The sequence below is a fragment of the Falco cherrug genome, chromosome 2, assembly GCF_023634085.1.
Source record: "Falco cherrug isolate bFalChe1 chromosome 2, bFalChe1.pri, whole genome shotgun sequence".
NCBI lineage: Eukaryota > Metazoa > Chordata > Aves > Falconiformes > Falconidae > Falco > Falco cherrug.
In genome coordinates this window covers 93,522,571-93,540,158 of record NC_073698.1, presented here as the reverse complement: position 1 = coordinate 93,540,158, position 17,588 = coordinate 93,522,571, and the positions used below count along the sequence as shown (strand labels likewise).

The following is a 17,588-nucleotide window of genomic DNA, read 5'->3' as shown; positions in this document are numbered from 1 at the left end:
ATGCAGAGAAAAGGAACAAACAGGAAAAAAAAAATAAGATCATGGAAAAGAAAAGGTCAGCCTAAATGATGGAAAAATCTTTCTCTTGTAGGATCTACAAAACTGGCACTCAAAAGGGCATGAGCAAGAAGGAACAGCATGTTTTAAAAGACCAGAAAACAGACTTTTGTTTGCAAAGAAAATCCACTGTAGAAGTCCACAACCCTCAGAAAAATACACAAAACTGGAGATCAGGTGATTTCCCACTGAAATGCTCTTATGCCTGAAGGGAGGTAAAATTCCAGTAATACTGAAGAGCTCTCCAAATGCTGTAAAAAAACGTGAGGAATTTTGACCACTTGGAAGCAGTCCAGGAAAGTGACTCTCCCAGAAAGACAAAATCCATTTGTGTAGTAGCAAAATCACCCTCCTGGCTTCAGAACAAGACAAGTAAAGATTTGTAGTTAAATGATGGAGTCATCTGAGAAAAACTCATATAACCTCTTAATCTGCTCTTAGTGTCCAAGAACACTAGGAAAATTACTGCATTTGACTAAAAAAAAAAAATCATCAGTGGGATGATGGCTGAACAGCACGGTGAGAAGTATTAATACTGGTGAAGGTGGTAGTCAGGTAAGCCATAGCAAGATCTGTTGTGATCACTTGGAAACATCTGATATTTCTGAAACTAAAGAAAGGTGAGCAACGTAACGTCGGCAGGAGAAAAGATACAACACAGCGGAAGAGCAGTGACAATGCAGAAACAGGGATCTCAATTTTCCTCCCTTGCTGTTTTGGGCAGCATAGCTGTGAGTTGAACTAGATGGATTATGCAACTCCATTGACAGACTGGAGTGAACAAGTCAACCCTCCACAGAAAAAGCATGCCTTGCTGAACTTCTGCAAGATGTCCACACTACTCCACGAGTCACTCTAGCTTTCAGCTACAGTAACTACTGAATTGTCAAGTCTAAATATCCAGAAGATATATTACTTCTTCAATAAAATTGTCATGAGATGGTAGATGAGTAGTTTAGCTAGATCCTCCAAAGAACTGGAAAGTTAATGTTTATATAGCCTTAGTTTACAAGCAAGCAAGAAATAACCACAAAAGGCACTCCAGCCTAGCAGTGTATTTCATGACAGTTCACCTTACCTTTAGCCAACAGTGAGAAACATCAGGTGTGACCTGAAGACATTGACAAGCAAATAAAAATTAGAGGGATCCTCTTCTCAAAGAAATTAAAAGAGGAGTCATTGGTCTAGTCTTATGCTAGACACTCTCTGAACTACAGCAGTGTAATTCTAATATATATAGTTGAGAGTCTGCATATGAGATATATTCAGTCCAAGTAAGATAACTGGGGGGGGGAAAGGAGACAAAAACTCTTTATCTCAAAGGGAAGAGATCAGAACAGACATAGAGGGCCTAGCTATTTCTTTTTTATCAGTTTGATCTAATAAATGACGCTACTTCCCATACAAACCTTGCTTCATTTGCATCCTTAGGTCAGCATACTTGGAACACTCCTGCTTTTAAGAAATGATGTTATGTAGTGACTCACTGATTGCTCTCAAACAAGCAGATGTGCGATTCATCTCACCTATCCACCACCCACTGCACCACGTAAGGTTTGGTATTTGAACTCCTGCTGCTGCCTGGGCATGAAGACTGCAAATACCAGCAGGCAATGAATTTCACCCTGTCTGCTTCCAACGCCTGTGCTAGCAGGGAATGATGACTCCTCTAGATGTGTGCCATCTGCCCCTCCCACCTAAAACCACCTTAAGAAACTAGCATAAACTAGATAACCAGCTTATGCATAAAATTCAATGAATCCTGTACAAGTATCATCTCCAGTGACGCCAGTGTTGAAGAAGTCAGAATCTGAAAACAATCCCATCTACCTGTTAAGTTTCCAAGAAAAATGCATTTCAGGACAACAGGAAATTCAGATGCATAGCTACACATGGCCCTTAGTTTTGTTTCCTTAACAAAAAATACCCACCTGTTATCTGACTATGTCAATGCTCAAGTAATTAGGAAAAACTGTGGAAGTCAACATACTACTGAGTGTCATAAAAGATGCACAGCAAATATGATGAGAGAAGTTTAATGACAGCAAATCAAACATTAAAAGTATTTAAATATTTTTTAATTTTAAAAAGTTTGTAAAACCACTTTGAGATTGATTGTTCTTATATCTATATACATAAAGTGTATTTTACCAGAGCATCAAAAAGATAACACTTTTACAATTATTTGTTTATAAGCCTAAGCATATATGAATAAAAGGACTAGCAAAAAGAAATAAAAATCAAAAGGGGTAAAATGTTTATTTTTAAAAGATGCGAAAAAACTTGACCACAAAAGTCAGTACATTACAGTGCATTTACTTTCTTACAGATCTATCCACATCCACGAAAACACAATCCGAAAGATGACTTACATTCATACTTTACCTGATACTTGTTCTGGTTTAGCATACAATTTTCAGTTATCAACATGCTGTCTATACTTTAATTCACAGTGTCTTCATAAAATGTATTGGAAACACAATTTCTCCTTGCGCCTGCAGGATGGAATTTCATTGCAGATCAATGGTGCCTTCTATGAAAGGTGGGGAAACCTTCTATACAGAAGATTTTTGGGTGTTCCTCCTCCAGACCAGAGGGTCTGCTCTGTACAAGATATTACTCAGTTAGTATCACTCTCTCTTTGGTAACATTTCCCTGGTATTTCACAATGATCAAACATTACCTACAAGCAAAAACATTTTAGGTTGTTTTAAATAGTTATTTTATTCACTTCTAAACAGTCATCTCCATTCTTTTTTTTTTTATTATTATTGTGATTATTTTATTTAAACTCTTCCATTTCACCCACCAATGCTTTTTAAAACTACAAATGATTCAGAAACGTCATCCCTTACTCCACTGCACAAGGCCAGTAAGTGAATCAGTCCACAAAGAGTTATGCGTAATACAAGTTGCATTACTTGAGAAACAGCATATTTGTAGTTAAACCAGTTATGGATTAAATTTTTGTGTCAGCTTCTGCAGAATGTTCTTTAATAATCATCTTTCTCATAAGAAGTCCAACAACCAGTGATAGCAAGAGGCAATATAGAGTATATTTCTGTCCTTTCTATGTTCCCAAATATTAATGGAAAATATCCCTTATTTATGGAAAGGTAAATAAACTTTTAGATAAAACTGTAAATCTGTGTTGTAAACAAGGCCATAACAAGGTTTTATTATATTACTCATAAAGTACACAACATTCCACAAAATAAAAAAAGTATTTTGAATAAATTCTCACAATCCTGTTGAAAATGTGATTTGTGTTTGTAGATGTTGCAGGAAACCAAAAATAAATAAATCAGAATCAACAAGATATTATTAAAAATATATATAACATTTCACTGGAATGATAATCAGTATTTTTAAAAAGTTAGAAACCTGAATGTTTTGGGGGAAAAAAAAAGTAGTAATTTTCGAAAGTAAAATATTACCTTAATTCCACCCATTTATCCATAATCTGTATGCCACCATTTTAGCTGACCTCCACTTTTAATGTAGAGCTTGAAAAATTCAAATTGTAATACAATGCATATTATACATTACGTATCAAAGGCTAAAAATTCTAGTTAAAGAAAATATACTTTGTATATGGCATTTATTTCACGTTACCTTTCTGTGTTTCACAAAAATATGTTCAATAAAATTATTAAATGTCAGATGTTAGGGTAACTATGTCACTACACAAACAAGATGATATTGACAGAAGTGGTGTTTTAAATACTGCCCCTTTCAAGGGTTTGGAAACAGTATTTTCATCTTGCACAGTTTTAATATTAATACAGTGTCCAACACTACTCAATAATACTCAAAAGTCGTAAGATTTTTAGTCTTCAGTGATGCTCGAGAAAGAAATTAACCAAGTGCATTAGGCAGCGGGGAGTTTTAGAGGTGGCTGACATAAATGAGATCAATACCCACTCTCACACATTGGTATGTTGTGCTGCCTGTTGTCCCAGGTATACCTTACGACTGTGAACAGATGCAAGGAGCCACTTTTTCCCCTCCTCCCCGTCTCGATGAAAAGCATTGGTTGTTTCCGTCTAAGAAATACCTTCCCAAGATTTCACTTGCAGAACCTGCCTGACAGTGCCTCTGATGTGGTCTAGGTGAAATCACGCACGTTGAACACCATCCCTCCCACAGATGGAGTGAAATGCCATTTTGGTCTTAAGTAAAGGGGAAGGAAAAATAAAAAATAAAAAAATAAATTACAAAAAATAAGGCGGGGTGGGAAGGGACAGAGTGAGCAAGCACAATGGCGCTTGTTAAGCCCTTCATGGATCTCTCTCGCGTACACACATGCATGCATGTGTTACTTCACACTTTGGCATAGTCTGCTGGAGAAGTTTTCAGGCCTGAGCTGTTTCTGAAGGCTGTATTATTCTAAATAATGTAATTTCTTCACCTATGTACTTTTAAAAAATACCATAAGCTTTACATCACTTTTACACACATAAATGAACTGAACAAATTTAGCACCTCTGAAAAATATAAAAAATTCATTATGGAGTTTTGATTTAGCAACAGGATGATCCAATGTGGCTAGGGAAGAACTTTGAAATAATAATGCTGTGCAGGCAAAACACTGTCACTGGGACACAACTGCTAAAACTAAGTCTCTGAAATTTCCATGGCAATGGAATTTATGACTAATTTCAAGTCCATTTTCATCTTAGGAGAGAAAAGTTATGTTTTGTTGGGGTTTTAATTAAATATTTTTAAATAAGTCTTAAAATAAAAAGCACGGTAACTTGCAGGAGTTAGCACGGACTGCTGTAAGCTAATAATTTTTGTGTTTTGCTTTCCCAAATACCACTAAAGTTTACAGTCACTTTCTGTAATATTCAAGTTGTCAAGAAAAATCTTGTACTTTTGTCTCAAAGGCTTTTGACACACAAAGCCCATGTTCTCCTCACAGCTTCAAGTGCAAAAGAGATGCCCATAAATTTGCATGAATCCAAAATAAATTAAAACATCACTCTAAATTGAGGTAGCACATTTAACCAAGTTTCTCTCCAAGAACTTCAGAAAGAAACTGAAGAATTTTAAGAATAATGTCTCTGCCAGCAAGCATTAAAACCTTTAGTGACTGTTGTGTTCTTTCCTCTCCATTTGAGCATTTTTTGAGCTTGGAAGTTCTTTAACTCTTCCTTTTTTCCCCAAAAAATACTGCTTCGTCCATGCACCTTTAGGTCCTGTAGCATCTATTGCAACATCAATAATGGAATCTGGAGTCATCCACCTCAGAAATGCCAAGAAAAGGAAGTTCAGAACAGCAAAAAGAGCAAAAATATACCCAGTCACTGGGCCACAGTGAGACATTAGTCTGCCAAGTCGCTCATCCATTGGTAAAACCACTTCATCAGCAACCCTGTCATACACCTAAATAGAGAGGAGACAGAACATCAGATCTTAAAATGATGTTGCTTCTACCTCAAAAATCAGGCAGTACCTTGTTGTCAGCGTGTTATCAGTATGCAAAATATAAATTATCTTCTTAACTACTAGATGGGACAAATATTAACCCAAAAAGCTTTGCAGTTTAAAGTGTTGATTTATGAGTACCCTTCTAGAAATTTCATTAATTTATTTAAGGAGAGAAAGGAAAATAAATGTTTTTTGGGTTTTGGTTTGGTTTGGTTTTTTTACAGACCTCAAGAACAATTCATTAAATAGTAAGGCTGCATAATTTATATAATATGTAATATTATATATAAAAAGGTTAGGGTTTTTTTAATTAATTGAATGAGTTCTGTATCTCATATTCACATCAGTCATAGGAAAAGAGTCTGAATAGGCAATTACTAGATTTTAAACACAAAGACGGATGAACTCATAGGAGAGCTAACCTTCCAAATCTCTGTATTTGAACAATCAAGCAAATCATAACAGAATAGATTTTTTTAAAGAAAAATTAGTAATTCTTAGTAAAATTCTTAAAATTCAATGAATGTGAAAATCAAATACATGCTACCAGTGACTTAACATACATATTAAGCACAACCACTAAAAAAATAAATTAAAAAAATGTAGTTGAACAGAAACATAAATACCCACTACACACAACTCAAAAAAGGCTTAAAGGATGCGTTCTTCTCTTGAGAACATTACAGACTTCATCATATGGGTAATCTAACTAACAACTGTCTTTTGTACAACATAAGTTCCATGCATACTTCTTCCAATTATACTAACATTTTCCTTCACAGTTGTTTGTTTGTTTTTTTTTAAAAAGAAAGGGCTATGAAGGAAACGGAAATCTAGACTTTCTATAAAAACTTTGCAATTGAACTGTTGCTTGCACTTACGAAATCCTAAAATGAATTGTACTGACAGTACTTGGAAATGATAAAATAAACTGGTTGTACATGATACTTCAAAGACACTTACAAGAGAGCTGTATCTGAGTACACCACAAAGTAATTAAGAGGCATGTGATTCAGCTATTCTGTTGCCTAAAATATAGGGGCTGAAGTTAGAAGTGACATATCTCCACAGGCATTGTAACATTATTACAGTTAACTTTCTCCACTAATGGTAGGGAGGGGTTTTATGCTAAAGCAGTAATTCTAATACTGAAATATGATTTCAAAAGTGTGATAATTTATCTTCGTTAAGTCCATAGCTTACAAATTCAGCTATGTTCAGCCTACCAACATTAAACTACTTCTCAGAATTTTAAACTACTTGTTAGCACATGCAGACAAAACTTTGTCATCAACTCTGTCTTTTCCTTTTCATACATTTTATACAGTGTGTTATCCAGTTATGCCAGAAAAGTTATTTAATGTGAAGACTGGAAAAAATGTACGAGCAGAAGCGTAACTAAAGATCTAGGCTGTTCTTCAGAGCATTTATCGGCAGTTATGGCATAGAAAACAACACAAGAAAAAAACCCAACACCTATCTAGGGATGTATTTGGACAGCAGAGGGGAGAGTATTTTTTGAACTTTTTTAAGCCACATATGTTTGAAAGGAAACACACTGAAATATTACACTGAAAGATTACAGAGGGCATATGTATATTTATATACACATATATGTGTGTATATATATATAGTGCATTTATATGTACATATAGTAATGTTTCAAAGCAGCAGCTGTTTCAGAACTGTACGTTAAGAGAATTTAAAATAAGTGGGTTATACATACTTTCTCAGTTCTCTCTGCTACATTCCTCCATGTATAAAATGTCTTTACTTTATTATGAACAGTTTCTGGAGATGGTATCGTTCCTGATCTGAGCTGGGCAATAGCTTTTTCTAATCCATCACACAAAGATTTCACAGAGGGTTCACATAAAATAATGAGATTTTCTGGAAGCACCTCAGGAATCCCACCAACTCTCGTACTCACCACCTTTGAATGAAACAAAAATAGCACATATGCTCCATAACAATAAAATCAAGCGATGACACTGTTATTACACTATTCAAATGCAGCACTTAAGAAGAATAGGGAAAAAAAATACAATGCATGGTTGCCGTGAAAGCAAAGACCAGTATCGTGCTTTGGGAATTTTACCTGTACGCAAACTAAAGGTCTAGGACCTAGAAAAGACCTAGCATACCAGATTACTTTTACTGATGTTCAGAATGACTCTTTGGCAGCTTGATAAAACAGAAGACTTGGTCTAATGAGTGGTTTCTGAGACATCTTTCCTCCTAAAGGTGTTTGTCACAGTACAGAACTAAATCTGTGTAACCACATTTTGGACTTTCTCTTCTCCATATTCCCTCATGAATACTGTTACCTCCACCTAGCAAGGGCAGTTTTACCACATCCACCTTCAGTTTATGCCTTCTAGGTTACTGAACATTAACAAGAATTTCTTTAGAAATTCAGTCATTTAAATCTGAATTATTATTTTTAAAAGGAAATCAGAAACAACTAAGACTTACGTTATGCAATCATCTCTAAACAGCAGGCAACAAAAAGGAAACAGTAGAACTTCCTCACCTCTAGAGAGGAAAACAGACGACAGGGGAAAAACTACCACAATTAGGTAGCAGCTACTGTCAAAGGATACTGGAATAAAAAATAAAAGTAAAAAACCAAGTCCCTCAAATTTTCTATATTTCTTGTATATTAGATAATCACCAATCTGTCTTTTAAAAAAATGTTTCTTTATATTTTAATGTGAGAATCTAAGTGCTTTATGGCTTTCTGCGTTGTCAATCTGAGTTGTAAATTAGCCAGAAAGGGCTTTTACTGTTATCTCTCTCTCCAACTCTGACCTTGAATCCCTACATGGTAATACAAATACATCCTCAGTTAACATGAAAACAAACGCCAGTTCCTGGTGCAGGAATAAAGTTCTCCTATAGTGGTTTAGTCTGGTAATTAAATATGTCTGACTGACCAATCACCCATGCTCATGAGCCTTTTTCCCAAAGTAGTGCCAAAGTAAACCTTCGTGAACATCAACTACTCGGAAACTCTGTATATGAGTACATACAAACCAGCATTTTGGAGAGGCAGTCTGGTTACCTCAGAGAACTGAGAGTTAGCAGATCTATATGTTATTCCCAATTTTGCAAAAGTTGCTTTTGGGACCTTAAGCAGTTTCGGTTAACCCTTCTGTCTCAGCTTCCAGGTGATCTGTAAGTGGGGACAATATTTGCTCACCTTTGTAAAGACAGAGCCTCATTTGAAATCTAATACTACAAACGCATATTATTTAATCATGAAATTTGTTTAAAATGGATACATGCATTCTAGATAATAGATTTATTTTTCATTTTTACCTGTAAACCACAGCTTGCTGCTTCCACAATTGCCATACAAAAGGCCTCAGTGAGTGAAGTGTTAAGAAAAATGTGCCCCTGGACTAGAACATTTCTAACATCTTGGTGTTCCAAGGCTCCTAGGAGACGTACCCTACATAGAAGAAGAAAAAGAAGAAAAAACCCAAAGATTGATAAACAGTAGATTTGGACTGTAATAATGCTGCATAGTGTTACACATATTCTGAAAAATATACCAATAGTTCACACTTATATAGTGAGAGAAGGAAAAGAGACACCTTTGTTCTGTTTTCTCTAAATTTTTCCAGCAATGAAGTTGTAGAAGACTTCTACTTATTTTCACACTAAAACAAGCTTCTGAAAATAAAGCTGCCTTCAAAACATTGCACCTGAGCTTTCCAGTTCTATAGAAGAACATGGCTCCACACAGTTAATAATTACGATTTGTCATCCTTTCTTTGTTTAGATATATTACTTGAATTTTCATTGTAAGATCTGATCAATCTCAGTCTGAGGTGGGGAAAAAAGTGTTTAGGATACAATGATCAGGACCTATAATTCTGAAGTGATACTGGGAAACAGAGAAGGGCAAAATAAGAATGCTACTAACCAATTTTAACTAACTAATTTTATCAGAGGAACCACGGATTGAAGTACAGAACAGGTAACAAGAAACAGAAAAGGAAATGGAAAATCAAGAACTTTGTCCTTGCCACATAAAACTGCCTTTGAACAACAAGAAAACCCCAAAGAAATAGACAAACGCATATCCCTCACAGAAACATTTTGGGAACACAGTAGCACCAGAGAACACATTCATAGTACCACAAGAACACATACTAGATAAGACTACCCTGAAGAGTTCCATATTGCAATAATAAAATACATTACTAGCAGTCATTCACACAAACAGCACTGACACAAGGTATCTGTCTAACACCTTATGCCATGCAGTAATATGCAACCCAAGCATCACAAGTTCTGAGAGGAATATGATAAATTTATATGTAAGCAGCTGTTCTGTGTCAGGAGTGAAGGTTCATACAGGGTCTATTTCTATGAATTAAGCTGCAGGATTACAGTCCAACTCTGTAAATCTTCAGTTAGTGTCTGGTCCATCTGCCTTGCCTTCAATAGCTATCATTGCTTCCAGGCTGAAGTTTTTTGGGGGTTTTGGGGGGTGAGGGGGGCAGGCAGAAAGAGTGTTGCTGTTAGATTCCCCGGCCCTAAAGTACATTGAAAGCTCACAGACATGCATAGAACAAACCTGTCATGTAGCTGGTATCTTTCCCGGACTTCTTCCAGTACGATTCGTTTTGGTCCTTCTCCTCCAACCAAGAAATGTAACTCTGGATATTTCTGACAGAGCTCAGGAATTATGCCACTAAGCAAATCTATACCTAAGAGTAGAAAATTTAGGGCAAGCCATTACTGGATTTTATTTTAGGACTTATCATGATGTAGCCTACTGCTATAACCCTATTCAAGCGAAGGAAAAAAACGGTCTCTTGAAGACTGTTACACTGCTGAACACAAAATTCTGGGAAAAAATACAGCTTGTGATCTATTAGGAAACAAATATGGGGGGAAAAATAACTTAAATTGCTGTTGCTTAATTTAAAAAAAAGAAATAATTAAAACATTTTGAACAGAACATGCGGATTAGGGCCTAAATCATATCCCCAGTACAAGTCAAACCTTCCATTTCACAATTTTCAATATTACAAAAGAAACACACCTCTGAACCCAACATGTGCAAACTTGAAACATACATTTTTTCTTGAATGCACAGCCACAGAAGTTCTGAACCATCACCTTACAACTCCCATTTAAAACCCCGTCCATACCACAGATACAGTGTACGTGGCACCTAACCAAGACCTTTCTTACCATACGTAATTAAAAAAACCCCCAACCAAAATAAATTTACATTTTATCCCCCATTACCTTTTCTGTAAACAAGTCTGCTGACAACAACAATTGTAATTATACCATCATCCCTCCTTGACGGGTCTGGAGTGAAGTCAGTGGGATCGACTGCGTTGGGGATGACAGAGACTATCCGAGGGTCCAAAGCCGCTCGCAGCACCGTGTTTTCCTTACTCGTGTAGGAGACGCAGATGATGTGGTTCGTATCACAGAGGGACACGGTCAGAAGTTTGTTGGTAAGCACCGAGCTGACATCCGCAAACCCGAAGAGGGAGTGGTCTGTGAACACGGTCCGCAGCCCCATGGTCTTGGCGTGGAAGAGGGCGTCGTGGGCCATGGCAGAGAAGGAGCTGTGGGCATGGACGATGGTGACCCTCTCCCGCACAAAGATGTACCTGAGCAAGGGCAGGCTGTGGAAGAGCGTCGTCGCCGTGGACTGGTTGTACATCACCTTCAGGGGCAAGTAGTAGACTTTCAGCCCGTTGGTGAGGTAGCGGATGCCCTTCCGGTGGCCGTAGGCGTGGGTGACCACCAGGACCTTGTGGCCCCGCTCGATGAGGCACTGCGACAGCTGATACACGTGGCTCTCCACGCCCCCCATGTTGGGGTAGAAGAAGTCCGACACCATGCAGACGCTGTGCGCCCCCCCCCGCCGGGCCCCCGGCCGCCATCCCGGGCCCGCTCCTGCCGGGGGAACCACAAGGCGCCATCACTCGCCGGCGGCCGCCCGCCAGGACCCCCGGCCCCCTCACTGTCGGCGTCCCCGCCGCCGCCGGGCCCAGCCATCCCTCCGGCGCAGGCCGCACCGCGGCCCCCGCCAGCGCCAGCAACACGCACCGGCGGGTGGCCGCCGCGGGCCCTTTAAGAGAGCGATCACCCCGGCAACCGGCGGCCGCCTCGGGGGGGGGGGGGGGGGGGGGAGGTGAAGGAAGCAAGGGGGGGGGGGCGCGTGCGTCCGCGCGCGCGCACGTACGTACCTGCCGGCCGCCGACGCTCCCTGTGCGCTTCCCGGCGCGCGCCCATTTCCGGGCACGGGCCGCTCGGTCACCACGGCAACCGCACGGCCGTTCCCCTCCCGCCGCAGCCCAGCGCTCCCGCCTCCAGCGCGTCGCGGCCCTGTAGCCAATCGCCGCCCGGCTCTGCGTCACGCGGGAAAAGAAACTGCCAATCGGAGAGCGGCCTGGGGACGTCGAGCGAGCGGCGGGGAGAAGGAGCGAGGCGGAAGCGGGGAGGGCCTGCGCGCGGCGGGAGGGTGGGGGAGGGGCGGCCTCGGTCCTCGGCCTCGGTCCTCGGCCTCGGTCCTCGGCCTCGGTCCTCGGCCTCGGTCTGGCTCCATCCCCATTCCCATCCTCATTCTCAGACGCGGCCCCGGCCCGCCTGCCGGTGCTGCCGGGCCCCAGTGGGACACCTGCCTCGGCCGGTTGCTGTCAAAACGAAAAAGCTTGTGCACAAAAAAGAGCCCAAAGCGATGAAAAAAAAAAAAGTCAGCTGCGCGCTGTACAGTGACATAACTGCCTTAAAACTCCAAAGGCTTTTCGCTGCCTCCAGTGGAGCAGCTCTTCCGGTGTGCTGCTTGGCTGGAACTCCCAAAATGTTCTCAAGTCTTTTGCCACAAGTGCTTGCACTCTCTGAATGAAAATAAAATCTCCACGATTTTTACAGACAGTCCAGGAACTTGAACTCTGAGACACATGGCTGGGCTGTGTGAGTTGTGCTCTGGCAGCCGGACCTGGCATCGCTTGGCTGCGTGTCTCTGGTCTTCTTGAGGAGCTTTGCAGCCTGCTGATGGCAGCTCCAGCCCTGGCCGCACTGTTGCTGTCTACCGAGAAGGGTGTTACCTTTCCTATAAGTTCCCAAAATTGTTTTTGGCAGCTGCTTCTCCTTGCCAAGCTTTCTGATACAAATTTTGTCAGATTTGATTCTGTCATCATTCCATTGTAAACATATGTGCATCATGAGTGACAGTACAAGCTGACCTAGGCTGGAGCACCGGCTGGATTCCTGGTTAGGTTGAAGCTTGGACAGACATGGTTTGGAGGCACTCATCCCCAGAAGGACCAAGGAGGAAATCAGGGACTTTATTCTGGAGACTGAAAGACATGAAAGGTGGCACTGTGCTAAGAAAAGCGTTGCTTGTTGTTTGAATTTTTCTAATGTGTTCAGAAAGGCAAGACCATATTGGCAAATCTGACTTCATCATTGGGTGGTGAGAACTGAATTTCAGGGTGAAAAGCTGAGTATGAGGCCAGAAAGGGAGAGGCTTCTCACCTGCGGCGGCAGGTATCCTGCTGTGAAAGAAGACACCAGGAGCCAGGAGAGCCATTGGCATTGTGGTTCTCAGAAGAAACTGCAACCTGGGTGCAAAGCAGTTGCCTTAAATTACATCTAGGAAAAAACCCAAAGTAGTGACAGGAGAGGGAGGAAAGCACGTGGGGGTTCTCAGCTGCAGCACCCCATGATAGGCTCCCTGCTAAATGACAGTGGTGACCTGCCTTGGTGTCAGGCTGCCCTGCAGAATCAAGTTCTAGATACTCCAATTTTAGCCGTCAGAAAAAAGAAATGCTTACAATTTTAACTGTTCGGATATTATTTTTTTTTAGACTAGTTCTTCTTGTGGGCTGTCTAGAGAAGCTGTAATTCTTGGTATGCGAGCTTAAAAAATCCAAAAAGAAATTGTAACTGGTAAGCAACATAGCAGCCCCTATCTTCAGTGAAAGAAGTGGGGTTTGATGTGTTCTATGAGCTGATGCTCAGCAACCACTGTGCAAATCCGGAATACTGGCACTAACCTACAAAACCTTCCACAGGACAGATCCACTTAATCTCAGAAACTTCTTTCTATGTCAAAGCAGTTGTGACTTTTCGTCCCTCTATATTTATCTGAACTTTGCAGAGGACTTGGCACTTTCCCAGCAGCTGGCCTATGCTCTGAAGCTGGCCTATGCACTTCTGAAGGAAGTGAGGAAAAGTATTGCAGCCAAGCCTTCCCCCCTTTGGCCCAGCATGTTAGCTTTGGTGGTCTGACATGTGTGACATGTGTCTTCTTCATTAAACATGTATATTTGTGCTTTATGTCATACCTGCCAGTGGTCCGACTCAATCCCACTATATCAGCAGCCTCCTCCCATTGTCATGTTCAAATGTTCCTGAAAAATTTGTCTGCCCAGGAGCCTAGAAAAAACCTTAATGGAAAGGAAATGAATCTGCCTCAAAGTTGGCAGAGGTGCTGCTAAATTTTCTGCCCACGGCTGCTTCACAGTGATGGATTACCACACAATTTTTGCTGGCTGTGTGGTTGTGTTGTTTATTCATAAAATTGTCACTGATCCTGGGCAGACCCAGAGTCTGTCATGCCCTGATCTGAGGTGACACCATGGTGAAGGGAGCAACAGCTAAAGAGAGAATCAATTTTTTTTCCTTTCCCAGTGCCCGAACTCAATGCGTTCACTCCCTCATTTAAAGCACGTACAAGGTCAGAGTGAGACTGTGGGATATGTAAAGTAGAGAGTAAAGATGTTAAACCAGTGACAGCAGAGTAATTACTGCTTCTAAGCCCGGTCCTTGAATGCTCCCTGAAGCACCCTCATAAATTGAGTTAATGGAGAGAGAAGATGGAGGACACTTAAAGAGACTCCTGTGGCGTTGTTCTGGTAGCAGATGCTGTCCTGCCTCAAGGAGACCACTTTGGTGTTCTTGAAAATGCAGAAAAACTTTCTGCTGGGTACTCTGCTCTATCATTTACCTCTCAGCTTCCTCTCAAGCTGAATTTGCCACTTGTCCCCAGCCTGGTGGACAATATTACTTCTATTGCATGCCTGCCTTGAACAAAAACTGCGACTACTTGGTGAAGTAGCTTTGCTGTGTGTAATAAGCTGGTGTATTAAATTAATGCATTTATTTACGCTTAATATACTTAAAACATGCACATGTATTGTTTCAAAACGTTAGTAATTGACAAAAACAGGTGATCAGTTGTCCACAAAGTAGTTCACAACTTTGAGCTGAGAAGCAGTGCTGCTCTAGAGCCTGAAGCCACCATGAAGTAGTTATAGTGCTCCTGGAAAAGAAATCTTTTGACATGGAATTGAGGTGTGACAGGGCACAACCAGCTCACAGTGAAGGAAATTTTCTTTCCATGGATTCAGGAAAGCCGAAAGTGTTGGAAACCCCAAATGGAGAACATTAGTGAAAAACAGCACTGCCAGATGGGGAATGGTGGCCTATAGATGCAAGCATAGAGCAAGATTGATTAGTGAAACCAAGTAGGAGAGAGTCAGAGACAGTCCAATACCCTCTTTGAAAAAACAGTGTTATCATTTTCTGATCCTCCTGGAATTAAATGTGCTCCAAAATGAGGAGGAAAGCAATATTTGGATTCTTTGTTCTCAATAAAAGGACAAACTGTCCTTCCATTCAGTTTACTTTCATATGGTAAGGCTGGAGAGCCTATCACTGCTCCTGACTTCTGCAAAGAGGGAGTGAGGGCCCAGCTGTCTACCTCAGCAGTTGGTTTTGGTGCTAGGAATCAACAACAGGATCTAACAGGTTTCTATAGTACGTTAAAAGGGTTGGTTTTGCTTGGTTTCTACTACATACAGCCAATTCCGTATCTGGCTGCAATACCACCCACAAAGCAGCCAAGAAAAGTCATGGGTTTCTCATTCAAGTACATGGGTTTTCTTGCAGTCTTTCTCCTGTATTCATGAAATCCCACAAAAGCTGGATGAAATGACATCTTAATGTACTTTTAAAATACAGGTTGCAAGTTGAAAAGTTATTAAACTGCAGTGTAGTCCATGAACTTTAAAAAGGGCTTATTTAAGCCAGATTTCTCTCTTAGATGTCAGAAAATAAGTTGGTTTTCTACTTTACAGGCACATCTCACTTCCAAGCAGGTTGAAATTCATCTGTGGCAGACAAACTTGCTAACAGAATTGCAAAGTTGATCGGCAAGGCTGTCTGCATTAGGTCTAACATCTCTGTGTAACCTGTGCCTCTCACGCACATCCCAAGGTCTTGATCATTCAGTCACCCAGTGTACCACAGTGCTCTCCCATCCCACAGCCCAGAGTTTCTCTTCCCTCTCAAATCAGGATGGTGAAGGTGGGGAATAGCGTGAGGGCTTGGAAGCAGTCAGGGGGTATTTATTGAACATATATAAAATACGTGTTCCTCTTCTGGGTTAAGTAAAGATGGCCCATCAACCTAAGTCAAGACTGGTGGTTAATGTCTTTTGGCAGGATAGACGACGTGTCATGATTCCGACTCCATTGTTGTCCCTCCATACTATTAGCACACTGTTTCACCCCCTGTTATCTCTTCCCACCACTGTGAAACAGAATTCGCCCTTGCACTGGCAGCAGGCAATCCCAGATCCTGCCTGATAGATAGACAGATAGAAAAGTTAATTTTATTTATATTCATTAATACCATTACAATTTGCTAAGATCTTACAGCAGTCTGTGATTGACTTACAAATATATGTACAATGTCCACTGAAGTAAAGAGTGCCTGATTAGATAAACAATGAGCAACCTTCTCTTGCCGGGAGCTAGAGAGTCCAAGTCCTGCTAATAGATCATAATTGCCTTGATGCCACTTTCCATGTGCACCCAAAAGAAATCCGGTAAATTTAATAATAGTAGCATTCATCAGTTCCTGAACTTGATCTTTCAGACGCTGGTATTTCTTTAAATTTCTCTATAGCAGCATCTGTCAAAGATGTTGATTTACTTTCATACCCAGCTGTGATGTCAGGCTTCTAGTGGTCTGGGCTTGCACACAGTTCACATCTCTGTCCTTACCAGTACAAGACAGCTGCCCACGGTGCATTGAGAGTTGCTGCAAATAATCCTCTTTTACATCACCTAGGTGTAAGTCATTCACCACTTCCATGCAGGGACCATTTTGGCACCTGAGCACCTGGTCTCAGAGTCCTTCCCAGTCCCTAGCAGGAGCGGTCATCACAAACAAAGCCTGGGTACTGCTTGTCTTCAGCCTTCTCAGCCGAGTCAGGGCTTCCTGAATGGGGCAGAAAAAAATCCTGGTCACACTACAAAGTGATGGCTGTGCTCTCCCTGCCATTTGCAATCCATCAGAAGGACTGGTTACCTTTGTACTGACAGACCTAAGGGATGTCTGTCCTGGAGCCAGTGTACAACCAGCATCAACCCTCTAACCAGTCATCTGACTAATTTGATGGAAATGCAGTTCTGCCTGTATCTGATCTGGATACAAACCAGATCTGGTATCAGTTATTACGAAGCCACAGCCTGTTAACCAGACTAGATTTTGTTTTACTTTTATTCCTCATCTGTACTAGAAAGCTGAGATAGTCTGTTTAGTTGCAGATCTAAATTTCTGTTTCTGCAGCCTTGCAGCCACATCAAAGCACCTTAACATTCGTGCATCAGCTGTGTTAGAAGGTCTGTCTTAGAGGTCGTCTGTTTGTACCTTTAAGACTGTACCTGACAAACTCTTTTAAAAAATCCTGGGAACTTATATTGTAGTTAACACAAACTGAAGTGCCAGAACTCTCAGTTGGGTTTCAGTATTAAAATGCTAACAAAATGGGCTTAACTGAAAGTTAAAGAAGTGTAAGTACTTCTTGTTGGAAGAAAAAACAAAGGTGCAGCAGCAACAGCAGATGGAGCTATTGGAAACTTTAAAATGCCTTTGTCCTGGCGGGGATGCAAAGTATTCTCAGTGCAAAGCTGGAGAACCAGCACCTGGTATGTGTTATTTCCTACTACTAATGCTCCTGCCACGCTGAACGTTGCTCCAGAATATATGCTCCAGGACATTATCAGCACTGTCCTCTGTGCTCATGATACCCGTTAGTGTAGTAC

The 17,588-nt window shown here is 40.9% G+C and overlaps 1 protein-coding gene across 4 annotated transcripts; it reads right to left on the bottom strand.

The window, feature by feature from the left end:
• Positions 1–2,291: 2,291 nt before the first annotated feature.
• Positions 2,292–11,950, bottom strand: PIGA (phosphatidylinositol glycan anchor biosynthesis class A). 4 transcript variants are annotated; one of them, XM_055702770.1, is made up of 6 exons: positions 11,718–11,950; positions 10,759–11,191; positions 10,079–10,211; positions 8,812–8,944; positions 7,217–7,423; positions 2,292–5,445 (listed from the first exon to the last, which is right to left on the bottom strand). In XM_055702770.1, exons 2-6 carry the CDS (start codon positions 11,186–11,188, stop codon positions 5,146–5,148), a joined length of 1,203 nt encoding a protein of 400 aa, XP_055558745.1. In that variant the 5' UTR covers positions 11,189–11,191; positions 11,718–11,950; the 3' UTR covers positions 2,292–5,145. The 4 variants fall into 4 exon arrangements, with proteins under 4 accessions (XP_055558745.1, XP_055558743.1, XP_055558744.1 ...); XM_055702768.1 differs by having other exon boundaries at positions 10,759–11,424; positions 11,718–11,917; XM_055702769.1 differs by lacking the exon at positions 7,217–7,423 and having other exon boundaries at positions 10,759–11,424; positions 11,718–11,927.
• Between the last annotated feature and the right edge of the window lie 5,638 nt (positions 11,951–17,588).